The sequence below is a fragment of the Emydura macquarii genome, unplaced genomic scaffold, assembly GCF_026122565.2.
Source record: "Emydura macquarii macquarii isolate MOO-44397 ecotype Brisbane River unplaced genomic scaffold, CSIRO-AGI_Emac_v2 contig_2795, whole genome shotgun sequence".
NCBI lineage: Eukaryota > Metazoa > Chordata > Testudines > Chelidae > Emydura > Emydura macquarii.
This window is the reverse complement of record NW_027132932.1, coordinates 4,404,185-4,431,584: the sequence shown is the minus strand read 5'-3', so window position 1 is coordinate 4,431,584 and position 27,400 is coordinate 4,404,185. Positions and strand designations below refer to the sequence as shown.

The window sequence follows — 27,400 nt, the reverse complement described above, 5'->3', positions numbered from 1 at the left end:
ATTTTCCTTCCAGATGTCATCCTGTTAGTCATAATCAGACCCTCTTATGTTATTCCAAATAATTTCATCTCCCTCCATGGCTTTTATTCTTTTCATATATTTGTAGACAAAATTCAGTGCAGAACTTTGTTTAAAATGCTTGATCATGTTCCACCTTCATTCTATAACCATTTCACTGATTGGCTGTTTTCTAAAGGACATAAATCTCTTGCAAAACAATGAGGATTTTTTTTTTTGCACCAGTTCTCCAAAAATTAGTATTAAACTGGAGTACTTTCTTTGCAATCAGTAATTATATTAGCATCTCATTAGAATGCTTTTATTTCTAGTATTATTCAAAATATACTTTCATTTACTCCAGACAAAACCAGACTCTTCCCTCCCCCATCCTTTACTTCTTACATTAACAAGTTGCCATCTTTCAGGGCTTTTTCCCTTCACTTCTGGGACTGCTAAAATCAGCGCATTGAAGGTGTACACATCAGCTGGAAGATTTAAGAAAATTCATTTCATGAGTCATATTTTACTAACAAGAACATTCTTTATATGGTAGCTTATCACTTATTGCTAACATGGCTCAGTGCTAGGCAAAGTTGTCATGTGAACTTGTTTCCAGGCAGCCAACCACATGTCCGCCACGCTGGGAAAAAAGCAGAGTTCACATTCAGCTCCCATGATCTAGCTGAGGTCTGTACCCCTGCGCCAATCATCATTGCCACGGAAGAATAGCCAAACAAAATCAGAATATTTTTCATTCCAAGAGACTGGATTTTAAGTAACAAAAGATGGTAAGTCACATGTCAATCTTAATTATTACAGAAAAATAGGAGACAGAAAGACACTCACCAGTGTGTCTGTCATTCAACATGTCTGTGTACAAATCATGAGCCTTCATGCCAGCCCCATGCTGAGAGAAGACAAAAATATTTTAGAGATACAGACATAGTTAACTGGAAAAGAGCCCAACAAAAACTGATATCCTCTGGAGATAATTGTACCTTCACCATTCCTCTGATCATTGTGCAATAGGAGTGTGCATTTCTCTCTGGCATTAGGTTAAATATCCTTTCAGCATTGTTGTTATTCCTAAACACAATAAAGGGTAGTTAACATTAGGAGAAAGAATAAAGTAGTTTATCAACTGTTTTCAGCTGGAGAGTTTCATAAAGAATATCCTCAAGAAAATAATCCAACATACTACATCTATAGTTTGCGGTTTTCTACAGAAGAGTAAGGGTGTTACTTCTCGAATCCAGGACAAATTTCAGTTTGGACAATTCTATTTTACCTAACTAAACTTTGGCAGTATCAATTGGATGTGGTATTATTCTTCACTTCTTGTCATCCACCAAATCCTCACTGCAGCCCATACAGAGGTGACTAACAATTTCTATTTGTAATTCAACTTCTAAAGTTTAAAAATTACTTTAGGGTTTTTTTTAGGGTGGTCATTGCCATGGTAACCGAGCACAAGAACAGCCATGTGTGTCAGACTAATGGGGTCCAACAAGCCCAGTATCCAGTCTCTGACAGTGGTCAGTTCAAGGTACTGCAAAGGAAAAGAACAGAACAGAAAAATTTGGAGTGATCCATCTCATCATCCAGTCCCAGTTTCTGTCTATTGTAGATTTAGGGACACCCTGAGCATGAAGCTGTATCCCTGACTATCTTGGCTTATAGACATTGATGCTTTCTTTTTTTAACCCAGGTATACTTTTGGCCTTCACAACATCCTATAGCAATGACTTCCACAGGTTGACTGTGCACTGTGTGAAGTACTTCCTATTGTTTGTTTTAAAACTCTGCCTATTAATATCATTGGGCGACCCTTAGTTCTTGTATTTTGTGAAGAGATAAGCAACATTTCCCTATTCACTTTCTCAACACCATTCATGATTTTATAGACCTCTATCCTATCCCCCTTTAGTAGTCTTTTTTCTAAATTGACCAGACCCAGTCTTTTTAATCTCTCCTTTTATGGAAGCTGTTTCATACCACAATCATTTTCGTTGCCCTTCTCTGAATTCGAATTTATATTTTTTGAGATGAAGCGAGCAGCGATGAACACAGTATTCAAGGTGTGGGCATACCATGGCATTATGATAGAACTGTCTGTCTTCTTATCCCTTGCCTAATGGCTCCTAACATTCTATTAGCTTTTTTGACTGCAGCTGCACATTAAGCAGACATTTTCAGAGAACTCTTTCTTGAGTGGTAACAGTTTAAACTCCATCATTTTGTAGGTATTGTTGGGATTATTTTTTCCAATGAGCATCACTTTGCACTTATAAGTACTGAATTTCACCTGCCATTTTGTTGCCCAGTCACCCAGTTTAGTGAGATTCATTTATAACTCTTCCCAGTCTCCTTTGGACTTAACTACCTTGAGTACATTTGTATTGTCTGCAAACTTTGCCACCTCACTGTTCACTCCTTTTCCCAGATTATATATGAATGCTGAACAACATAGGGCCCAGTAAAGATCCTTGGGGGATTCTGCTATTGACCCTCTTCATTGTGAAAACTGACCATGTATTCCTACCCTTCATTTTCTCTTTTAACCAGTAAATGATCCATGAGACAAGCAAAGGAGGCAGTCATGGGGACTGGAGGGAAGGTTAAGAGCCTTTGGTGAGGGACCTTGTCAAAAGCTTACTGAAAGTCCAAGTACACTATATCCACTGGATCACCGTTGTCTACATACTTGTTGATTCGCTCAACGAATTCTAATAGATTGATGAGGCATGATTACCCTTGTGTTGAAGCCATATTGACTCTTCCCCAACATATCATGTTCATCTATGTATCTGATAATTCTGTTCGTTATTATAGTTTCATCCAAAGAACCCGGTATTAAATTTAGGCTTACTGTAAATGCCAGGATTGCATCTGGAGCTTTTTTTTTTTTAATTTTTAAAATAGGCATTACACTAGCTACCTTCCAGTCATCTGGTACAGAGGCTGATTTAAGTGGGAGGTTACATACCACAGTTAGTAGGTCTCGAGTTCTTTCAGAACTTTTGAGTGAATACCATCTGGTCCTGGTAACTTATTACTGTTTAATTCAATTTGTTCCAATACCTCCTCTATTGACACCTCATTCTGGGACAGTTCCCTCAGATTTGTCATCTAAAAAGGATGGCTCATTTAGCTTCTCCACAATGGCTTGTCTTCCTTGAGTGCTCTTTTAGCACCTTGATCGCCCAGTGGCCGCACTGATTGCTTGGCATGTTTCTGCTTCGGATGTACTTAATTTTTTTGGTATTAGTTTTTGTGTTCTTAGCTAATTGTTCTTTAAATACTTTCTTGGTCTGCCTTTTCCTACTTTTACATATGACTTGCCAGAGTTTATGTTCCTTTCTATTTTTCTCACTAGGATCTGACTGCCAATTTTTCAAGGATGCCTTTCTGCCTCTAACTTGCCTTTTTACTGTGCTGTTTAGCCATGATGGCTTTTCCCTTCCTTCCCCCCCACCCCAATTTTTTTTTTTTTTTTATTTTCTCCTGGTGCTTCAGAAGTATTTTGGATGAGAGATGTGACATAACTGCACTCTAACAGATAGTTTACTAAACTAACAGTCAAATGTTGGCTTTCCAGCCCACCCTCTCTCAAAAGTTGCAGAAAACAGACTGGGTACATCTACACTGAGGGCGGCAACGTTGCCGCTGTCAGATTGACCTATCTGGATCGATTGAGCAGTCAGTGAAGACCCGCTCAATCGATCCAGAAGTCAACGATATTAATCCACCCCCTCAAGTGGTGTAGGGCTGCATCGACAGAAACGCGGTTCCCATCGGTGCGGTGCAGTGAAGACAGTGCGCAGAGGAGAAGCACAGCAGTCGACGGGAGTTATGCAAGCTACATAGCGTAACTCCCGTCGACTGCCACCGAATCGCCAGGTAAGTGTAGACCAAGTCTGTGTATAAGATTTATAAACTACTCCAACTATGTCAAAACAGAGGTAAAAAGGTCAAGCCATTCTAAACTCTCGTACTGGATCTTAATTTCCACTTTAGAAAAAGTAAATTTTAAATACATCAACATATGGTGTAAAAATGTGCCAATGGCAGATATGCTAATACATCTTTACAAACACAACGAAAAGAAACTGCCATCTTAGAGCAACACAAGATTCACATTATATCTAATAATACCCCAAGAGATTGCAGGAGTACCTTCTATACATACCTCCATTTATGGTGAATGACGTTTGAGTGTGAATGCCTCTTCTGATCAGGAGCATCCTCCTGAAATTTTTTTCCATAAACATTTGCAATGAGTAAAATATCAACCTTTTATTACAATTCTAGAAAGTGATACCTAGAATTAAATGGGCTAAAGAGTGCTAATTAAACAAGATTTATACACTGCAAAAGAAATCTAGTGATTCCCTGTCTTCTCCTCCCTCCCCAACAATCACCAGTGGGGTCACTTACAGTTCAGACACTGGGAGGCAGAGAGAAAGAATATGGTTTCATGTGCAAGCAATCTACAATAGACAAGTGAGTATGAACTCCATGTGAACCCATGCATGATGCACAAGCAGAAGAGGAACATTAGACCCTCTTCACCATATATACATCACAATTGGTTTGTCTGCCTTTAGATGTTAAGAAAGCCAGTTTGCATCATCTTGTTTGAGGCTTTTAAAAACACAACTGGATTTTAATACAGACTGTCAAAATATATATACAAAGTGTTGGTTTCCCAAACCAAATACTTCAAGATGAGTTTCATTTATTAACGGGATATAATTGGGTCAGAAGTGACATTTCTGTCTGAAAGTGTTTGCTCCTGTCATTGATAGTTACCTCAGACTACCAAAAAAAAGTAAAGAGTGTATTTCAATTATTTGCTTATTCCCGTTTCCCTACAGTATCAGATTCACCCTGCTCCTACCCTGGGAATAGGCTAGAACTGTTGTCCGCATCACCCACTTCATCTAAAAGCAAGAGACACTGTCTCCATGCTCTGTATGCTAACTAGGGTACAAGAGAGGAATTCAGCAAGTCAAAAATCTTTGCGTATGTGGGAGGGCGAAATGGGCAGTGAGCTGGAACCAGAGTAGCAGAATTAGAGAGTTGGGAAGGAGGAAGATCGGTAGTGGGAGGGAACAGTAACGAGACACACTCCCCTTACCAGGAGAGAGCAGCAGCACTCATCTGGGGTAAACATTTGTTTGTTTCTGGTCAGTAGACCTTGGCATCAGCCCCATCAACATGCTGGCTGTCCACTAGGACCTTAGATGCTGACCATGGCTGAAGCCTTAATAGCAATGTCAGTGTTTTATCATGGTTCTTGGTACTGGATTCTCTATCTGTGAAGGCTGAGATCCCGCTCTGAGAAATATGCTAGTCAAGCCCTGCTACAGGCTAGCCCCTCTTCGTAGGGTGTAACTTTTTTTTAATTATAAAAACATGGCTGTCGGGGGGGGGGTGAGGAGGGGGGGAAAGAAGGCTGTCCACCTTCACCACCACGTGGGACAACAACTGTTTAAGCATAGTTCTTTCCAGCAAAGTTTCACCTAAGTTTGCACAGGGCCCTACAGGTCAAGTTTAGCTTTTAAAAGTAAGCCACTCTGGTCAGCTCACAAGATTTTATAACTGCAATAAGATATTCCAAGTGGATACAGGCATCAGCACACTCATGCCTCTCCGTGCACCCAAGGGGTGAGGATGTGCTCACCTACTACCTAAAAAGAAGATTAACTAAACAGCCTCTTTACTTTTTTTTCATACCTCTGATTCTTCCTGCTCCTCCTTTTGTTCAAGATGGTTTTCCCTAGCAGGTTCTCGGTCTCCATAGAAACATAACAAATCCAGAAGACGGTTTGTTGTCTCCAGAGATACAGGGGTTCCTGCAAGCAATGCGGAAGCAGAATTATGGAGCATAAGAGATGCATTGTTTATTCAACAGACTCATGAAATGGGGCTCTTCATTGTCACGCAAACACATCGCGGTGTGCAGAATTTCCAGAAAGCAATTTTACATGAACAGAGATGGGTGGGAAAGCAACACCTACAGAATTACACATCCAAATTACGCACTTCAGAATGGGATAACCCCAGAATGGCATTTTAGTACCCATAAAAGCCGTCTGCCTTCTTGGCTGTGGCACTGTTGCTGTTATCCAGAGCATGGGCAAGAGGCAGAGCTTTGCTGACCAAGTACTGGCTGGTGTGGGGGTGACGGCTAGTGTCCGAGAGCGAAAGTGCTGCAATGCCATTATAACCCAACAAAACACCAAATACTTTTTATAAGGGCTCCTGTGCTTTGCCATATCAGAAAAGCTACTGAGGAACAACCTGTGCTAGTATAGCAAACCACCTCCCCCCAAAAAACATTTAATCCCAGACAAGTTTTAATTTAATGGAATGGAATCCTCTCCTCTCCATTTGTTAGGAGAAGGCCTTCTCAGCTCCCGTCACCTCATATTTCTTCTTCTAGCTCTTCACTCAAAAGACCTTGCATTCCAGGGTCTTTCCTGCTTCATGACAGACATGTGGTTCAGATTAACTAGAGTGGTACTGGGAGAATGACTCCCTAAGGTCATACTTATGGGTCATGTAGCTCCCCTAAGTAAAGGGTTAACATTTTATTTCAATTATATATTTCAAAATTTTTCTCTGACTTGGTTACAAATATAGTAGAGCACAAGAAATGCTCTTGAAGGTGGATTATGCACAAGCATTTTTGACTGCAGTAGATATGTCATCACTCAAGATCAGACAGTGGTTTAAACTACACTGCATACCTTACAACAGTGGGACAAACTTCTTGGCTTCTGTGGGCCCGTTTGTAAAAGAAAGAGCTTATCTTGGAACCTTCTCCCTTCCTGACATCCTTATCTCCCACTACTGAGTTAGCAAAGCGTATCATTCTCCAGACTAGTAGGAATGACTCATCGAACGAGTGATGGCCGATGAGAGCCGAATAAGATTTAAGAACCAGTTCCCAAGGATACAAATCAGTTCTGCATCTCTGTATTTTAACATTAGCCCGGCTTCATTCTCAGTCTAGGTCTCCATATATACTAAGCTGGCAGACAGATTCAGTATTTTAGCTCAAGGTACCTGCTTGCAGGAGCTCATCAAACATGTCCACCGAAGCTTTTACTTTTCTGAGCTGGATACGTTCTTTAAGGGCTGCCTCACTCACTTCTTCAATCTGAGGTGCAAGAGTCTCCGGCATCAGGCACTAAAATTAAAGAGGACACGGGCTGAATGGATACACAAACCAACTAATAGCCAGGACACCAACTGAAATGTATTACCCATCCTAAAAGCCATTATGGCTCCATGTTCCTCCCAGCCCTCCAAATGCAAAAATAGCAGTGACTATAGCACAAATCATTTTCTGGGGATCAGGCACTGCATTTCCTAAGTGGCCAGTCACTTTCTAGCTGGACCATCAAACACTAAAATAATTAGAATTAAAACCAAACTATAGCTATAAAAATCAACTAGATCTATTCACCCCTTAATTCTGCCTGACTGACTTGAATCACAAATGTCATCTGAGGTCTTTAGCAATGTTCCCCTTGGTAAACCCAAACTAAAATGTAGCTTATGTAAAAAAAGAGAACATGCACCGAACTATTCAGTTTTAAGTCATAACATTGTCATTTTTAGACTAATTTTTGGGCCCAGTCCTATAATCCTTACACAGTCCTACTGCCCATATTGCTACATAGCAAAAGTAGAGATAGCGTGACCATAAAAGCAGAGAGTTTACCGGTATGTGAGGCTCTGCGATGTCCTTCTCAAAGAACTGAGGGAATTCGTTAACAATATATTTTGCAGCATTTTTCCCAGACTCCTTGGACATCGCATAAAATTGCTGTATAGGAAAGAAAGGGGATAAGTTTATCTGTTTCTTTACAATCTCTAAAAGGCTGGGTAATAAAGAGGAAAACCTTCTGGAACAATGAGCCTTCTGAGGAATCAAGTACCTCATGCCTCTCCTGCTACAATTCTCAGCGAGAGCATGAGCACTTCTTACGGAGAGGAAAACATGCCTTTGAGATCTCAGCTGCTAATCGCCCCCCTTGTCCTATCTCACATTGACTACATAAGAATGACCACATTGGGTAGACCAATGGTCCATTTAGCACAGTATCCTGTCTTCTGACAGTGGCCGATGCCAGTTGCTTTGAGGGAATGAACAGAACAGGCAATCATCACATGATCCATCCCGTCGCCCATTCCCCCAACTTTTGGCAAACTGGCTGACTACAGCAGTCTTCCCCTCTCCAGCTTCAGTTCTCCAATCTTCACTTTCAAATCATATCACTCCCTATCCTAATCCCCTTCTGTGATTCCAAATGCATCAAATTCAATCTCCAGAGCTTCACTTTCAAGGTCTCATTTAATCTTGCTCCCACCTATGTTCCTTCTACTCATCTTCCCTTTTATTGCACTCCTTCCAATTCTGTCTCCCCCTGCTCTTGGCTTTATGCCTTCCATGTCTGAAATAAGTCTGCTGCTGCTCTGCAATTACACAGAACAGCCATCATATAATGGAGCATGTGGAGAGAACAGGAAGGAATCTTTGAAGGAGAAAGAAGGTAAGACTGTAAGCTCTCAATTAGTTCATTATGGTCTATAGATCAACACCTATTTACAATGCTATATAGATCTTTTAGCTCACATTTTTATTTCAAATTTTACTAAATTGCAAGCATCAGCCTTAGAGACAGTATTTAAACTCAGTAACTACTGCACATAGACACCATCTTAATGTGGATGCAAAGGCTTGAATTCTGCAAGGAAAGCCGCATACCAGCAAATAACGTGGCAGTGCAGGCCAGTGGATAAGGCTCTAGACTGAAAGAGGGATTTACAGCAGTTCTGAAAGTGGAAAGGGAGCAGGCAGCCAAGTGCATAAAGGGGGTGGTAGAAAGGAGCGGGTCTGAACATGCCTGGTGGAGCATGCCTTGCTCCTCAGTCTGCCCACAAGAACCTTATAAACAACAGGAGACCAGAAATACTGGAATAAAAAAAATAAAAATAAAATAAAAAAAAAATCAGAACACATTTGAAGAGTGAGCAAAAGCTTTATTTTCTTTTGCAATTAAAAAATAAAATAAATCCAATTGCCGATTGTCTCCCTAATACCCCAGCACACAGGTCATCAAAGCTTCAAAATGAAATACTCACAAACTCAGGAAAGTTTCTAGGGATAAGATAGGGATCATCTTGAAGCATATAATGTGCAGCCGTGGGATCCTGCAGAAAGGAAAAAGGTAGTATCTAAAGTTTATGGTCTATGCAGACAGATGTATTGTGTATATATCTGATTTCATCTCTCAAAATAAGGGACTATCAGCAGTTCTATTGCAATCACCTCTCTACTCCCATTTTAAAAAGAAGTATATTTATGTAACAAAAAATTCATTAGTTTGAAATGTAGTCATAGGTTGGTTTGGGAATAAAATGACTGAACAGTTTTTTCAGAGGTTCGTAGTAGGTAGGTACACATGCATATTAATACAATGATCATGTTAGGATGGGAAACTAAATAACTGAAGTACTGAGAGCATCCTGCTAAGCAGTGAGTGCTTTAACTTCCACAAAATGAATGGGACCTGAGGGCTCTTAACACTTTGCAGGATTGGGCTCTTAATTTCCAGGAATCATTAACAAGCACTAATTTGTCTGGGACTCTGTGTTCCCCTGACTCACAGAATCTTGATTTAGAAGATTTCTGGTCTTTTAAAAAAGCATAGCTAGCATTATAGCATAGAGGCTCATTTCGCATAGTAACAACAGTAAAAACCAAGGGTCTGATGCTCTGATACCAAGCACCTTGCATATTGAGTGTAAAACTCTACCAAATCAGACGTTGACATTTTAACCATGTTTTGCACTCACTCCGCACTGGTGAGAATGGCTGCACAATGTGTATGGCAACTGAGAATTAGGATCGTATGGCCCACAGTGCATGCACAATATCTCCCCCATTCTTTAACAGTTCAACACTGGTCTGACATGCTATCTTAACATATTACAATGAGTAACAGCTCCAGACAGGTTATGCATATAAAAAGACTCGGTGCTGAATGATGTGGCAAGTTCGTGCTCAGATGGCAGCTAGGATCTCATTTTTCACTTATGACCATGTCAAGTATATGAAAGTTCTGTAGGATGCAGGTCTAGTGTATTAAAAAAGCAGCACTACAGTTCTACAAGATTGATTATAACCTAAGAAGGTACTTACCCTGTTTACTGTAGATGCAAGTGTTTGGAGAACTGCTAATTTATCCCTAAATTTAAGAAACTTGCATTAACAGTGTGCAACAGGCTTTCAACATCAATTAATATACTGTATTAACATTTAGTACAGAACAAAAAGTATTGGGACTCTCAGGGGATCAGACTTTTAAGAAAAATTGCACTGGCAAGCATAATGATGCACTACACCAGGGGTGGCCAACCCGTGGCTCGCAAGCCGCACGCAGCTCTTTGCTCAGACAAATGCGGCTCTCTGGAGAAGAGGGGCAATGAACTTGAGGAGTTGCGGATGAAATTGACAGATCAGTGCCAACTGTCCTGGTGGTAGAGAGAGGAGGGGGAAGTGAAATTGACACACAACCTGAGGGCAAGGTAACTGCAGCTCTTTGTCTTTCACTGGTTGGCCACCCCTGGACTACACGTTCTAATCCTATTTAAAATACATCATTTTCTCCTGGGACATGGGGTGAAGGAAGTGTTGAAAGCTTGACTCATGAAGTGGTGCTCAACCACTTAATTTAACACCCTATTATAAACTTATTCAACTAGCATGAAATCATTGTGGCTAACACAATAAAGACTTTATAAAAATGGAGTCCATGTATTTGCCTCCCCCCTCATGCTACACACATTAGATGGGAGAGTACTGTGGGGAAGAGAAGAGAATGTTATCTCAGATTCTCCTCTGAAAGCCTCAAATCACAGAAACCAATTCTTGCACTGACTGAGGGCTGGATGTATTACCCTATAGTGCAGTGTTTCTCAATTGGGGTTCCGCGAGATGAATTTCAGGGTTCCGCGAAAAATTGAAACCACGCCGCCAAAAACAGCCGACAGTGCGCGCCGCCAAAAAGGGGAAGATGTCCCGGATTTTTCAGCGGAGGGTATCGCATGGCCCCGCAGAAGTTAAAAAGGGTTCCACGGCCAAATTTAATTGAGAAACACTGCTACAGTGTAATTCTTGGGCTGGCTGAAAGAAATGTAGTCAACAGCACCAAGAGCTACTCCTTCTTTCTGCAATACTTCCACGCTCTGCAAACTCAAGGATCCAAACTCAAATCCTTCACAAGTAGCATGCTGAACTGCCATTCAACTGCTAAGCAAACCCATCCATTTTGTACTCCTCAGGGAATGCACACTTTAAAATTCTGCAAAATTTATTTGTCAATAAATAAAGGAGGAGGCTCCAGCATGGCAATGGGGAGCACAGGCCACTGGATGCACAGAGATGGGAGATTACTCTGCAGCCCATCTGCCCTATGCCAGGGACGCGGTGGCGAGGATGCACCCGACCCTGACTCAGTGCAAGGGCTGGGCCGGTCTCAGAAACATCCTGGGGCCCTGCCCCTCTGTGCCAGATGCACCAGGTGTAGGCAGGCAGGCTTAGACCAGCAGGATCCAAGTGTAGAGGGGCTTAGTGTGGGGGGATCCAGGTGTGAGGGTTCTGTGTGGGGCAATCTGGGTGTGGGCAGCTCGACGGGGAGAGTGTATGTGTGGGAGATGTGGATGCACAGGGGTTCATGGGAGGGAGGGTTCCATGTGCAAGGACAAATCGCACTCTTTAGAAGGGTGAAGGTGGTTGAAGATCAGCAGGTGGGCTCAGTGGAGAAGTCCATGTGCTAGGGAGTGGGGCTCAGTAGGATGGGAGTCCAGGTGCAGCTGGCTGGGGTTCAGTGGGGATTCGGGTGTGGGAGGCTCATCAAGGTGCTCAGGGTGCAGGCAAGGTGGGGCTCATGAGGGTGGGGGTTTGATGGGCCTGCTTAACAGGGGAACCCAAGCTGCCACTGAGGGGATGTCACTTGCTGGCATCCTGCCTCCTCCCCATCCCCACCGTCCACTCCCTAATCCCAGCCTTCTTTCTTTCTCATCCTCTTGCCTTGCCCCACCGCAGGCACTCACCTGTTGTACAGAAAACAAGATGGCTCCCAACACACAGAAATGGAGCAAGACCAGCACTAGGATCCAGGAGGTGGCATCCAGCTGCAGAGTCAGCAGAGCCCAGCTGACACTGGCAGAAATGGGGGGGGGACCCTAGTGGCATGAGACCTGAGTGCTCCCTTACACCTTGCCTCTTTTGGGGGGTGGGGGGCAATGCCGCTCTGACCTCCCCAACTACCCCCCATGGGCATCCCCAGCCCTGCCCCCCACCGGGCTTCCCTTTGCTTCCCCATCATTTTCTGCAAGGAAGTCAAGAAATCTGTAGGGGTACATGAACTGTGTGTGCATGCAGTAGCACAGAATTCCCTCAACATTAATATTGGTTTCCCACTAATAGATTCTAGATCTACAGCAGTGGTCCCCAAACTTTTTATGTCACTCCCTCCCACCCATAATGGACTCTGTCTGCACCTCCCTGGAAGCCGCAGCAGGGGCTGCACTGGGTCTGGAGATGCAGCTGGGCCACAGATGGGGCTGGAAGCTGGGGTTGGGGCCGGGAGCAGCAGTCGGAGTCAGGGCCTGCACCTGAGTTGGGGTCAGAGCAGAGCTGGGTGGTGCTCCATCCCCGCTCCCCATGGGGGCTGGCCTGGGCCCCGCCACACCCCTGTAACTGCACCCCACAGTCTGGGGACTGCTGATCTACCGTATAACTAGTAAGTCTCACTCTGTACTGGAGCCAGTTCCCCTCCATGAATCAACTAGCAAAGGTGAGAATGGAGTGGGCTACAACCAATACCCTATCTTCAGCACACCCCCTCAACAATAATCCATTCTCCAAGATTTTAAAAACACATGGTTCCTCCTGGTTTTATTTTATCCACTCCAGTTATGCCAAAGTTTATTTTAGCTATATTGAAATGTGTCTCAACATAAGCAACCTCCCAAAGATCAATAAGTGTTGGTTGGCTAGTAAACATGGTCTTTCTTACTTAAAGAAACAAATGTACTGACAGAGGTTCTTTAAAATGGTCTCTTAAAGGTTGGGGGTTGCTTACTGGAGACAGAGTCCTTCATTCAGTTTCCCCATTGATTTTCTCCCTCACACCACAATACCCAAAACTGAAATGTATTTACTGTTAGCATAAATAAAGGTGTAGAGAGTGGATGTCAGGAAAACAAGGCCCCATCTGGAAGGGACAAGAGCCAGAAATGAGATATTTATACTCACCAAGTTTTCTTTCTTGGAACAACAATTTCTTCTTCAGTAGCTTTGGGAAGAAATATTGATCATAACACTGTTAGAACAGATACATGAGATTGTTTGTAGTTGCAGAAATGCCAATCTATAGATTACTCTACGATGCTAAACCTGATTTTTAAGATGGGCAATTCTGAATGCAATAAAAGTTTTAAATTCCTCTTTAGGTGACTTGTTTATTTTAACTACATAGCAGAGTACATTTTGCAATGCTGTAAAAATGAACTATATAATTAAGATACTGTACCTCCTGGGACAGCTTCAGTCTTCTGAAGCGATGCACTTCCTGAACCATGCCTACGGACACCAAACATAGCCATGAGGATTTTGAGCAGGAGCATGCACATTGATATGTATTGCAAAAAATGGATTTGCAGAATCCTAGACTGCAAGCGACTAGACCATTAAAAAAAAGGAGGCGACTGGAATCCTTGCTGCACAAACACAAAGCTTCGTGTTGGAAGCCGGCACCAAGCCGAATGCCTGTACAGATCAGCTCTGTTCCAAAGCACTCTCGGGATGTAGACCGAGGCTTTGTCTTGACTAAAAACATCAGTCGATATCGGCCATGTCAACATACAGCCATCGCTATAACAGCAGCGGTGGCTCATGGCCACACTGCTTTCCTTGGGCTGGTGGAGTGCTCCTCCCGCCCGCCCGGTCCCAGCCAGGGGGGGCAGCCTCACAGGACTTCCTCCCTCCCCGAGAGCTCTGGCTGGAAAGGGGAGCCATGCCCATGTCACAGCTGTCATTGACCAGGCTGCCGGTCTCCGCTCGTGGCTGGGGGGCGGGCGAATGTTTTAAAGAGAACCAATCCCCGCAGCCCCATTCGCTGAAGGGTCTGTCAGCAGCACGCGGCCACCACGCATGCGCAGTCCCCTTTGCTCCAGCACAGCCGCCCCACACCGGCATGACTGTCCCATGCTTTAAAACGCGCCATGAACGGGGCGACCCTGCGCATGCGCCGCCTCATCACCCTCAGCCCCGTGTCGCTGGACCCCTCCAGCCCCCTGCAAGCTGCGCTCCAGCTCCAGCTCACCTCACCTCCCGGCCCTACCTGCTGCTCTCCTCCTGTCCCAGGCTGGGCAGCCGTACGCGGCATCGTCCCCTCAACAGCGTCACTGGCTGCTGCCAGAAGCGAGGCCGTAACCACCAGGCCGCCATTTTTCGCGGTCCGCGCAGGGCATGCCGGGAGAAGGAGGCGGAGAGGGGCGGCACCATTTGCATTCTCCCAACGGTGAATGAAGTTGGTATCGCCCGGGGCGGGGACAGGCCCTCCCTTCCCCCCTCGCCTGCGGGGCGTGCGCACGCAGCACGCCGTTGGGGTCCGCGTGGACTGGAGGGCCCCACCTGGTGTTCGCGTGGCGTAGTGGTGCGGGAGCTCTGGTCTGGGGCCGGAGCGGGAGGTGGGAGCGGCGGCCGGAGCGAGCGCTCGCCATGGGGCCGCCCGGAGAGGTGCCGTGGCGGCGGCTGGCCGGGATCTCCTTCGGGATGTACACGGCCGAGGAGATCAGGTAAGTACCGGCGGCTGGAGAGAGCCCCCCTCGCGGGAACTACTATTCCCAGCATGCCGCGCGCCGTCGTGCCGCCAGCGTCCGATGGATTCTTGGCGCATGGCATGCTGGGGCGTGTAGTCCCTTTATGGGAGATCGCCTTGTGCTGGGCTCTAGCTCCCCGCTAAACAGCGGGGCGGAGGGGAGCTGTGATGCTGGATTGCGGGACACCCGCACCCCACTCCCTAGGCCGCGGGGAGCCGGGCCGCCCTAAAACCTGCTCCGCTCCTGGAGCCCAGCCAGCGGGGCGGGTGGAGAGTAGAGACGGGACTGGCGCAGCCCGGGGGTCTGTGGAAGGAGGCGGCAGTGAACTAGAGCCCCGGCGGGATGGGCCGGCAAGGAGGCCGCCAGCCGGGAAGGGGAAGCATGGGAGGGGGGCTGTCCTGTGCCGCAGAGTGGGGGCTGAAGTGGAGAGGGGATCCCACCAGCCCAGCCTGGGAGGGGGCGGCCCTCCCCTGCTGTGGGACAGAGAAGAGGGCCGGGTGTGTGCTCCAGGTCAGGAGGGCAAAAAACTTTAGCAAACTGCGGAGGGAGGGCTGCTGTCAATGGAGCAGGCTTTTTCAGGAGGTCTAAACTCAAGCCCCTGCAGCCGTTAAAGACGGTACTTTCGGTAAGAACAGGAAGATTCACTTCGGCGTCGGGTAGGGTGATCAAAGTCCCGATTTTATAGGGACAGTCCTGATCTTCGGTGCTTTTTCTTACATAAGCCCCCCACCCCCCTCCCGATTTTTCACACTTGCTATCTGGCCAGCCTAGTTGTCATGACTAGTTTTCTTGGCATCCCTGCCTAGTGGCGGTGGAGTGGTTGGAGACTTCAAGGCAATGTTTAATATAGATATGGCCCTATAACTGGGTATACAGAGGAAACAAGTGAAACTGATGATATGCAAAGTGCTGGCAAATGCACAACATAAACTGGGGGCAAAAAGGTGAGATCTTCTTCCCTACATTTTTGCATGATAATATTTGCTGTTATTTGTAACCCAAATGTTTACAAGGTTAACAATATCTGCCATCATAGATGTAACTTTTTGTTTTCCTTTCATTTTTAGGAAACTAAGCGTAAAAGCGATAACCAACCCTCGTTATGTAGATAATGTGGGGAACCCAGCAGTAAATGGGCTGTATGATTTGTCTTTGGGGCCTCCTGATGCCAAAGAAGTGTGTACTACTTGTGTGCAGAATTTCAACAACTGCCCAGGACACCTAGGCCACATAGATCTGCCACTGACTGTCTACAATCCTCTCTTTTTTGATGTGCGTATATGATGTTGAGAATTTGATTGTGATGTAGAGTGACTGTTGTATGTCAGGACTAGTCTTCATTGGCTAGTGATCTAGTGTCTTCCAGAGTGAGTGGGCTTTGAAGAATATTAAAGGATGCAGCAGGTAGTGAGTGATACAGGGAAAACCTCTTCTGGTGAAATGTCTTCCATCGAAAGGACTTAATTTTAAACATATGTTCACTGTAATAGTCAAATGATTCCTTCCTCCCTTTCCTACTTGCTATTGCCAGGCCTTCATTTACAGTGAGAAACATATATAGTGAGACTAGCCAAACTTTTTCACCTAATAAAAGAAACTAGCAAAATAAGAAACCTAGGGTCACACTCTACCTCATAGTAGCAATGTCTGCACCCCGCCTCCTAGCTTAGCCAGAGGACAGGTGGAGAACATTAGTATAGTAGAGCTAATTTATGGTGGAATTATATTTCATCATAAGCAGAGTGAAGTTTCACCATAAGAGGAGTGAAAGTCCATTGAAATGTACTTAAGCCATTCAGAGTTTCACTTCAGTTCACTGTAATAAATTCACTGCAAGCAGATGCCTTTTTATTTGAGGTATTGCGGAGATAATGCACTAAATGGTACTATTTAAATAAGACCCATTGTGTCTTTTTTTTAAACTGATGATAAAGTTATGTGAATGAAACAAATTAGTAATAATACTTCAATGTAGCATTTGATTTATATTGCTTATTATCCAAGGATATCAAAGGGCTTTAGAGACTCTAAGGGCTTGTCTACACTTGGAAATTTATTTAAATAGATATTGCAGAGTAAGAGCATTCACACACGGGTTGATACCAAATAACTAGTCCAGAATTCTGGAATAGCTTTGTAGGTAAATTTCCAAGTGAAGACAAGCCCTAAGAGTTACATCCTACAATATGCTGAGGGCCTCAAGAGAGATGCTGAGGCTGAGCACCTGCAACTCATGTTTTCAGTGGAGCTTGAGGGCACTCTGTGTGTGCCTGATCCTGAGAGGTGCTGATCAGACCCCAAGTCTTACAACATCTCTGTAAGGTGCTGTAGCTATTTCAAAATTAGTGAGTGGCAGTTTTCCCCAAACTAACTTTGTAAGTATTAAAAGGTCCTTCACTCTGAGCCTCACCAGCTGTTTTGAAGCAGGATGCTATCTCTCGATGCCTCTTTGTCCTTGACCAGGATGCAGAGGCTCAGACATGCTGGAGAGGGGTATGGCATAAGATCCTGAATAGAATAGAATGAAGCAGTTCTGCTGCTGTCTGGGATGAGGAGGGAGAAGCTGGCTCTTATGGGTGGGCTCAGGCCTCAGTGAAACACGTCACTGTTTGAAAGCATTGGAAACTAGAGGCTTTTTATATTGCTGATGGGTAACTTCTGTGTTCTAAATAACACTGGCATATTCCATAAAATAACTCTGCTTCCCTCCAGTTCTTCTATTTTCCATGCTATTAAATCTACCACACTAATTTTTGTTTCCTTTTCAGAAATTATACCTTCTGATCCGCGGTTCTTGTTTAAACTGTCACTTGCTGACCTGTACTCGAGCTGTGGTTCACTTATTACTTAGTCAGCTGAAGGTCTTGGAGAAGGGGTTGCTTCATGCAGTCTGTGATCTTGAGGCCATCCTGAATAGGGTAGGTATCCCCCTTTAAGTTTGCAGCAATGTAATGGCGTGATGATGCTGATTTCCTCTTTCTCTGTCTTTCAGTTTTTGGATGAAAACACAGATGTATCTGGTTTAGACATCGAAGAAGAGTTAAATCGTCATGTGAATGAAATACTACAAAATAATCAACTAGGAGATGCGTGCTCACATGTGAGTAGAATAAGTGATCTTTCTTGGAATCTCAGTCTTACTGTGTGTGTACCCTTTAAAATGAGTAGCTGTTAAAGATGTAACTTGGTCAGGTATCTTCCAGATTTTACCCCAGAGTTATGAATTCTGCTGCTTGAGAGATGAAAAGGTGGCTTGGGGCCAAGTGTTTATAGTGGAGCTGCCATTGGATCCATAAGAGGATAGGATAATTTAGCACCATCCCAAAAGAGAGTTGTGTGTGTATGAAGGGAAATGATTTGATAGTGCTTTGAGAATAATAATTTCATGTAAGTGAGATAAAACTAACAGTCATCAAAGCCATCTTGCAAATATTATGTACTTGAGGCTGTAGCAGGTCCCTCTTTGGAAGTCAAGAATATTTTGCATATATTTAAATATCTCAGGATATTGCTACATGAGCAAGTCACAGAATAGCTCTAATCAGGTACAGGAATCTGCCCACAATTTTTACTTTTCTTGAGTTTGTCACTTCTTCTGTATGAGAGGAAAGTTGTTATAATGAAACTCTTATGCATTCTTGGGACAGCAGAAATCATTTGGCATGAAAAATCTGCATGTTCTGAGGATTTACACCACTCTATAGATTTTTATTTTTTCTGTGTCTACAGAATTTAAGCTTTCACTCAAAATTTGTAGCCTTTATGATAGTGAAGACCTACTGGTATAGTCTTGGATTTAGAATCAGACAGTGAAACTAGCAATATTGACTCCTTACTGCCTGTCAGCCTCTGGGGAAGGAAACTGCATAGCCTCACTGTGACACTTAAAGTGCTAACACATTATCCTTTCTGAGGACTGAGAGATGTACACTCTTACCAGTCCTAATTATAAGATACGAGTGCCTCATCCTCAACTCTGCTGCATGTCGGGCTCCCCCTGACTGCAGTGTGAGTTATTACAGGCTGTGGACTTTATAGGACCAGGTTACATAACATGGTAAAAACAGCAGCATTCGGTCTACGACCACATTTCTGCTATTGCTACCATCAGCTTAGCTGCACTGGTGCTAAGGCAGTAGGGGGAAGACATTTCAAAAGTCTAATGTCAACACTGCCTAAAGTCCTAGTTTTAATTTCTTGTCCCATTCGCTAAGCCACCAGGTACCAGGAGCACTGTGAAGACAATACACACAGTCCAAGTTAGATGTCAGGTAGTGTCTTCAATCAATCGGCGATCCCTCTGGCCAAAATGTATACTATCCAGTTGTTCTTGTCTGAAAGATTGTTAGCTGCATATAAGGTGTATTTAAAAAAAAATTGGGGCCTTTTTTAGTTTCTGGAGAACTTGAGAGAATCTCAGTTTAAGGAAAATTAAGGTGATTAAGGCGTGAATTTAATCAATAAAGGCAAAATTTAAATAACTGCTATTATTCAGCGTTTGAAATAAAATCTGTTTGTTTTTGTAAATATACTTCTTAAATTGTAGCTTTTATTGTCTCTCTGTCATTTTTAAGGCTTTGTTTTTTGTTGTTTCTTTTCCCCTCCCTTCTAGGTAAAAAACGTGTGTGAGTGTAGGAGTAAACTAATTGCACAGTTTTGGAAACTGCATATGACTTCAAAGAGATGCCCAAACTGCAAGTTAGTATGATTGTGTGCAGAGAAAGCAAGTAACCTTGTGGATTTATTACTTGTAATGTTAATAGTTATTTGAACATTGCAAACCATTACACTGACTTTTTTGCCCCTGTTTTTCTTTTTCTTCAAGATCTAGAAGATCACTGGTACGAAAAGAACACAATAGCAAGTTGACAGTAACCTATCCCACTGTGGTACAGCAGAAATCTGGCAAAGAGGCCATCTTAGAGGAGCCAGCAAGTAAAACATGTTTTTATTTTGTGCAAATAATTGTATAATATTTGCATTTTTCATCTTGCTTAAGGTCCACAGATTCATTACAATGGGCACTTCGGCATGCTTGCAACTCGGGCACAGCCAGATCTAAAGTTCCCTCCAGCTTTCCGTGCTTAACCAGCCCTCCCTACTACAGAGATTTTTCAGAGGAAAATTCCAACTTTTTATTTCAAATATCTGATTTATAAATCAGCTCAATAATTTGGCTTCACTTTCTGAGTTGCTGTAGTGGCTGGTGCCCCTGCAGATTTCAGGGGGAGAGCTAGTCTGAGAAAGCACAAACATCCACCAGCTGTAACTCAGTGATTCATCGATGTCTTGGAGCTCTCTTTCTTCCATGGACAACAGTCTTCTCTGGTCATAAGAGGCAATACGTCACTGGGATTTTCATAAACTAGGAAGAAAATGATAATCCCACAGAGAAAAGAAACTCCTCCCATCCTGGGAAGAGCAGTTTCCTATCTCTGTGTGTGCTGTACGTCAGCGGAGATGAACATCAAGGCAGAATGGCTTACAAGCCAGAAGATGGATTAAGCAGAGAGGAGCCTGCACTTATATGTATCTTTACTCATTGTTAATCAATTTGGTGGACTGCTGATGTTGACGTCTTTACATCTGGAAACAGTAATAAAGCATCTTATCCCTCTACATGTCGGGACCAGGGATGTGAAGTGACAAAGTGTTCTAGAGCTGGCTATGGCCTCTCCTGTATGTCTTTCCTCTACTCCTTAAGACCAAAGAAAAGGATAAATGGATAGCAATGATATTGTTTATGCTGTTTTGGCTGAAGAGGCTATGGTTCTCAGCACTGAGTAGCTTAGCATTGGACTTCCTCATACTTTTGTCTCACAGAAGAGGTCTACTGTTGCAAGACTGATCCTATGACCAGGACCAGATAAGTTTAAAATGGTTATGGTCATTAATCCTTTCTGAGACGCTAGTAGGAAGTTGACAGCTTATTCTACTGACTGGTGCAAAGTTCCCGGTTTAACTACCAATAAAATAAGTGAAACTGCCTTGAGTTTCTTCCAAAGGGCTGTAATGTGGGTGGATGAGTGTCAAAGCGCTGCATGGTCATTCTTGGCATGCTAAAGAGTGCGTGTGGTTGTGTGTGTGGGGGGGGTGCGGGGGTTGGGTTTTTGTTTGCAATTCCCAACATTAACATTTCCTTTGGGTTTTACTCAGATTTTACTCCTCTAAGGTCATAGAGCACAGCTTTGAGACTTCATTCTGGTCCTTATGCCACCAATTAAACCCCTGTGGATGACATTGTTGTACTTTCTAACCATTAAAATAGCTACTCTCTTTAATTGGATGAGTTTACAAATTTGAGAGCTTCCTTTGATGAGATGCAGTTTTGTACTTCCAGTTCAGACAACTCCTCAGTCTTCATAGCATTCATTCTCAAAGCATATTCAAGAAATATGCTTCCTTCTGTCAGCCATCAAAGGTCAGACAATCTCATGGCAGAGAAGTCCTATATTTCCTGTAATGAGGTGGGTTAGGTGGCCATGTACGTTCACCAAATTCTACCTAGTGGTCATCCAGTCATTTGATATTTTTGGCAGAAGTCCTCTCCAAGCTGTAAGGTGTTAGTAGGGGAAGATGGAGGGCATCTAACTTGTCTTAGTTTTAGATGTCCATATTTAAAGGATGATCTTGCCTTCCTTCCCTGGAGGCACACTACTGAGGAGATCTCATTGAAGCTGAGCTACGGGCCTTAGTACGAAGCAGCATATGCAAGGTTACCTGAAAATTTCTTCTTTTTGAGAGATAAGGTCTATATCTCTGGCTCATCATGGAGACAAAGGAATCAATCATCCAGAATAGAAAAAGAAATGGACATCCTAAGATTCAGGTTTATTTTGTTTGGGGAAATTATCCCCAGGTTCTACCACAGTAGAAAGTATTGTATGATCCCCTGTCCCCCCATAGTTAACACACTCTCTAGGAAATAGGATGGAATTCAGGCTCTGGAAGCTGTCACAATTGAAGGGACCTTTTAGAAGTGGAGCATTCATTCTCTTGCTGCCAGTGACTGACTGATCCTGGTTCTGCCCTCAGTCAGCAAGCAGTCTGTAGCTCCATTGTACTCAGTGTCTATCTGGGTTGATTTACCGCAAAGGCAGTGGAGCCTTCTGAACCGGTTTCGTACTGGACATAGAATTTGTGCTGCAGTGGAATTTAGGTGTCATTTTAGAGACAGTCCACTATATTGATGTGGGCAACCACAAACCATGATGCATATTGTTGAGGACTGAAAAATGACTCAACTTCCTGGAGGTCTTTGTGCCTTCAACATCACTGATAAGATAAGAACACTGGCATTGCTTGACCAGATCTGTGGATTTATTACTTCAAGAAAGGAAATACTGCATGAGAATTTGGATACATTTTCCCTATGGTAGTCCACAGGATAAAAAATTTTCTGGTTGAACTAATCTGGATTTATACACACTTCCTAATCTGTGTATGTCAAAGTTGGCTTTAATTGTTTCAATTCTGTTAACTGATCAGCCACATGACCATCATATCCATGTTTTATTTTAATTTTACTTACTGGAGAAGCAGTTGGTTTATTTAACTTGATTTCCCCAGAACAGAGGTTGCATTAATAAAGCACCCTTGTAGATAATAGCAAATGGTACTCAGTCAGTTGTGTTTTCTGCTGATTTCCTCCTTTCCATTCCTTTGTCTACCTGGAAACAATGTGATTTTTTTCACAATTACTGTGCGCAAAGGGAATACTTCAAAATAATTTTTTTTTCACTCTCAGTTATAGATGAGACTCAGTTGGGAAAAAGAGGGTACTTGACACCCATCACTGCCAAAGATCACATTGTGGCTCTGTGGAAGAATGAAGGTAACTGTTGTTAAACAAAAGCTACTTAAAATTTCTCAATGCTTATATGTTGTATCCCTATCCACTACCTTTCGCCTTTGTTTCTTTAGCTTATCAGGGCAGATATTGTCTCTTTACTGTGTTTGTACATGCCTAACATAATGATCCAAACTGGAGCTTTTGGGCTTTGCCATAATATAAATATTTAATAATAGGCATCCTAAATATACCAACATGCCATATATTAATAATAATAATTAATAATGCAATTAAAGTCTGTATCGTAATACATATGCAGAAGGAAGCAAATAAGATTACACAGGCAACCTAAATTCTGGTATTTCTTTACTTTCCAACCTAAATGTTCTCTTAATAATGGGAGTGGGGGTTGGGATGGAATACAGGTCTAGTATATATACTATGAGACTGAGTGATGTGGGGGAAGGAAACATAATGTCCTGTGAAACAGCATTGACATTTGCTTATGACTCTTCGGAGAGATGTGGAAAACCAGATAGCAATATTGCTAAGTGATAGGCTACTTACGAATTAGAAGTGTTTTCAGTTGGCCATTTGGTAATACAGAACCTCCTGCCTTCTGATAGCGAGTAATAGGGGGATGTATATAAAACAGCAAAACCCTGAAGGTTCTAATAGCACAAGTACGAGAAATAACAACTGACTAATAGATAAACCAGCTAGTAAATAATTTAAGTTGTCTGTGTGGTGGATGCCATTGGTATTTAGCATTTGGTCTTGATGTTTAACTCAATGAAATGCCATTAGTTCGCCACCAAATGCAGTTGTGGGTTTGAATGCCTAGAGTACAGCTGTCCCACTACAAGTTTTATCTCTTCTCTGATTGTACTACTTAGGTTTCTTTCTAAATCACCTCTTCTCGGGTCTGGAGGTTGGTGAGAATTCAGGATTCAGTCCCGATATGTTCTTTCTAGATCTCCTTGTGGTTCCACCTTCAAGGTAACAAAACTTCTTATGAAACTTTGTAGAAATTAGTTATTAGCACATACTGTTTGTTGAAGTCGGAAGTGCAAACTTCTAGGATATAGGTACTGCTCTGTTAAAATGTTAGAAGAATAATGTAGTTCAGGAAAAATTACAGTAGTAATAGCCAAAGATGTCTTTCATCACGTTCCCTGTGAAAGCTATTGAAGGACTGAAATGCTATTTCAAGAAAAAAGTGTTTGACAATAATGTTCCAAATTACTATAGTAACTGTATGATAATATGTACTTGTTTGTACCAGTGGAATTTCTTGTAAGGGGAGTGATCTTTCAGCATGACAGTGTTGCCTGTAAAGGTTACATGGGAGCTATTCGTTTTCTTTGCTATTTCTAATGCAGTGAAGATGGCATGGGGGAAAGCAAGGGGTTACTATTTCTGATGGCTTTATCCCTGTATAATGAGTGTGACCTGCCATAGGTATCGTCCTGTGAATCGTCTTGGAGACCAGATGTTTACAAATGGTCAGACTGTGAACTTGCAAGCTGTCATGAAAGACGTCCAATTGATAAGGAAGCTTCTGGCTTTCATGGCTCAAGAACAAAGTCAACCAATAAAGATCGTAGAGAATGAAATCCAGAAGGTAAGAGCTGCTGAATACCCAAGTATCCAACGTGAAAAAATAATGTAAAATTCAAGAAGACTCATTAAAACTGCTCTAATTAAGATCGTAAAGTGGATCAGCAGGCCATTTATGACTGTAAAGGGTCTGTCCCTAGCTGTGCTTGTGATCCATTATCCCAAGGACACCTGCTGCAAGGGGAAGGCAGTTTGCTCACAGACTTCTATTAATGATTTTTCTGCATTTATTATAAAGCGAATTTTTGCTGTGTGTATGAGAGAATGGGCAACTAGCACTGGAGAGTGAAGTCCTCTGCTCACTGGGTTGGTGCGACACAGACAGTCAAAGTGGAAGTTGCTGCCATGCTGCTCTGAACATATTTCATAGCTGATTTGCAGGAAGTGGGACCATCCCACTGTGGGTTAGAAGGGGTAGTTCAGCTTCTGAGACCTAGTAGTGCCAGTTGGGGTGGTGGTGGTGGTGGTTACTGCCCATGAGTAACTCTGCTGGCATAACTAATTCACACAGGCCACCAAATAGCAATTAGTTGGTAACAACGTTCATTCACTGCTGACCTATGCTGTTTTTGCATGGGTGAACTAGAAGTGAAAAGTTCCATATCCAGTCACCAACCCCTCTGAAACATCCAGACCCACATCATTTCCCAGTTTGATCATACTGAGAGCTGCAAAGGGAATGCTGGGGAAGCCCTATACCACTAAATTCTGAATTTAACGTGTGAGCCGTTTTAGCTGCAACCAGGGTACGCCCAACACTTGCACAGGGGTCCTTTCTTCCCCAGACTTAAGTACTCTCCTTTATAGGTGCACTCCTGACTTTGGAGTGGCATACCAGATATTTTACTTCCATTATTATATTTTTTAACATTTAGATTGAGGTAGCACTTACAGGCCTTAACTAGGTCAGTCCCTGTTATGCTAGGTCCTATACAAGATGGTAAATTACAGTCCTAGGTCTCTGTCAAACTTGTTCTATGTTTCTCAACCTCAGGTAAGAAACCCTTGCACCTTTTAGCTGGGGGAGGAACTCCCCAATTCCAGTTTGAAACATTCTGAACCTAAAAAAGAGTAGGACTAGAAATAAACCATAATCCAGTTGAGTGCTTCTCTCCTGGTGTATAGTCCAGGCTTACTGCATGTTATGAGGTCTCTGATACAGATGCTTGGCCTCAGCTACACTTAATGCTGCTTTTGGTTTGCATTCATTACAATAACATATCACTGAGAGCATTGTAACTTACTTTAATCACTTTGAATTTCGCCACTAGGTGGAGCTGCGTCTTCAGCTATTTGAAATCCCTTGAGATAGGCAGAATGTAATTAACTGTGTATGGAAATTGGCCAGGGCATAGACTGCAATACCTCTTATGAAAAAATGGCATAGGGTTTTTAATAATTGTGAGAAATTAGGATCTTGGATTATTTTTATCCCAGCAGTACTGTGGCTCCTAGCACCTTGCTGGGTCACTCACTCAGTGCTGACTTGGATAGAAGACTGCCACTTACTTAGTTACCAACTGTTGAGTCCCTATCTTCATGTATTACCTGTTGTTTTCCTTGGAAGTCTCCTATCCAAGTGCTAATTAGGCCTGTCTCTGTTTAATTTTTGAGATTTGACAACAGAACAGCCAAACATAGTGTGTTGAAATAATCTTAAAGTAATATTTCTCTTGTTAGTGATTTCTTGGGTTTCTTAGTTTTAATCAGATGGACAATAATGAGCTACGTTTCAGCTGTGGTTTCCTTTGAGAATGTAATGCTATAAACACAAGGTTGGTAAAACAGGAATCGAATTTTTTAAATCCAGATCTCCATTGCACATTTCCACAGGTGACCGACGAGCCGTTGGAACCACTGGATCGTTCCATGCTAGCTATGATTTCCGGACAGAGCACTGCAGATAAACTGTACAACATTTGGATTCGTCTTCAGAGCCATGTCAATATTGTGTTTGACAGTGACATGGACAAACTAATGACAGAAAAATACCCTGGAATCCGTCAGGTGAGTGTCAGGGGAGGTCTAGAACAGACTTTGCTAGATTTTGTGCGTTTAGAGGCAGCTCTAGAGAGAAGCACCAAGAAAGTAAGTATGAAAAGTGAAGCAGTTGTGTTTAATTTATAGGCATTTTCATGGCACTCATCACCATAGTACCTAGTGTGTTTGAAGGACATGTTGAATACTTTGATACAGTATATTTATAACATCTGCATTTTATATTTCTTTTAATTTCTACTTTCAAAGATACTGGAAAAAAAGGAAGGACTGTTTCGCAAGCACATGATGGGGAAACGTGTGGATTATGCTGCTCGGTCGGTCATTTGCCCTGACATGTACATTGGTACCAATGAGATTGGTATTCCTATGGTAAGGGAAAATAAAGTATTATGTTTGTTTAGTACACGCCTGTACGTGAGATTGCAGTATAGCATATTTGACAATGTGGCTACCAATCTGAAATTTGTATATTCACTGACTGATCCAGTCTCTTACCTCACATTCCCTCATTTTCATAGTGTCTTTCATAGTATCTCCTGAGAAGCAGGTTCCCTTGTGCGTAATCTAATTTTTACAGCTGTGTTAATAAAAAGATAGTTGAAGACCAGAAAATCTGCCAGTTGTTATACTAAAGTCCTCTGGGAAAGAGATTGGAAGGAGAAAGGATTGAATTTGGGTCATTGGAGCATGCCAACCACTGAACAATTTAAGTAGAGTTCAGCTCCCATTTTCCTATCTCTGGTCTTTGCATATTGCATTTTGTAACATCACAGCAACCTGTGGCAGGCTTTAGGTAAAGGTAGTCTGCTGAGTCATTGGTTCAAGGCTGCCTTAATTCCTTTCTTACTGACTTGCAATTTCCTCCCGAAGAGAAAACTGCACTGAAGGGCAGCTCTTGCTGGCACTTCTGAAGTCCTGAAAGTTCTGCTAATTACTGTGATTGGGATTCTCAGCCTGTGCCACAAGGCCTATAGGGAAGAGTGTTACTGTGATTTGTTAAGTGTTTGGCTTCAGTCACATTTCCTCTGCTCCTTCATGTGGAGTTTAATTATCTTGGGGACTCTGGCTGGTCTCATAACA

General features: G+C 42.9%; 2 protein-coding genes and 1 non-coding gene across 4 annotated transcripts in view; 1 reads left to right on the top strand and 2 right to left on the bottom strand.

The window, feature by feature from the left end:
• Window positions 1-14,533, bottom strand: part of PTCD3 (pentatricopeptide repeat domain 3) — a 30,725-nt gene extending 16,192 nt beyond the window's left edge. Inside the window, exons 1-12 of the mRNA XM_067567615.1 lie at window positions 14,427-14,533; window positions 13,617-13,666; window positions 13,340-13,379; window positions 10,220-10,265; window positions 9,160-9,228; window positions 7,736-7,840; window positions 7,075-7,198; window positions 5,740-5,858; window positions 4,190-4,248; window positions 999-1,086; window positions 847-907; window positions 403-485 (exon numbers count right to left, since the gene is read on the bottom strand). Coding sequence (XP_067423716.1) covers window positions 403-485; window positions 847-907; window positions 999-1,086; window positions 4,190-4,248; window positions 5,740-5,858; window positions 7,075-7,198; window positions 7,736-7,840; window positions 9,160-9,228; window positions 10,220-10,265; window positions 13,340-13,379; window positions 13,617-13,666; window positions 14,427-14,533 — 951 coding nt within the window. The remainder of the gene's footprint in view (window positions 1-402; window positions 486-846; window positions 908-998; window positions 1,087-4,189; window positions 4,249-5,739; window positions 5,859-7,074; window positions 7,199-7,735; window positions 7,841-9,159; window positions 9,229-10,219; window positions 10,266-13,339; window positions 13,380-13,616; window positions 13,667-14,426) is intronic.
• On the bottom strand, window positions 573-719 carry LOC137166109 (small nucleolar RNA SNORD94). Its single transcript, XR_010923566.1, has one exon. It is a non-coding gene; the product is annotated as a small nucleolar RNA SNORD94 (small nucleolar RNA).
• Window positions 14,534-14,702: 169 nt separating the features above from the next.
• Window positions 14,703-27,400, top strand: part of POLR1A (RNA polymerase I subunit A) — a 53,311-nt gene continuing 40,613 nt past the window's right edge. The window contains exons 1-11 of one of the 2 annotated variants that reach the window (XM_067567632.1): window positions 14,703-14,883; window positions 15,975-16,179; window positions 17,676-17,825; window positions 17,900-18,007; window positions 19,520-19,605; window positions 19,733-19,842; window positions 22,655-22,741; window positions 23,596-23,698; window positions 24,161-24,323; window positions 26,153-26,326; window positions 26,567-26,689. In XM_067567632.1, the coding sequence (XP_067423733.1) occupies window positions 14,807-14,883; window positions 15,975-16,179; window positions 17,676-17,825; window positions 17,900-18,007; window positions 19,520-19,605; window positions 19,733-19,842; window positions 22,655-22,741; window positions 23,596-23,698; window positions 24,161-24,323; window positions 26,153-26,326; window positions 26,567-26,689 (1,386 nt within the window). In that variant the 5' untranslated portion in view covers window positions 14,703-14,806. Of the gene's footprint in view, window positions 14,884-15,738; window positions 15,852-15,974; window positions 16,180-17,675; window positions 17,826-17,899; window positions 18,008-19,519; window positions 19,606-19,732; window positions 19,843-22,654; window positions 22,742-23,595; window positions 23,699-24,160; window positions 24,324-26,152; window positions 26,327-26,566; window positions 26,690-27,400 lie in introns of those variants that run through there. The other variant, XM_067567633.1, reaches the window with a different exon arrangement.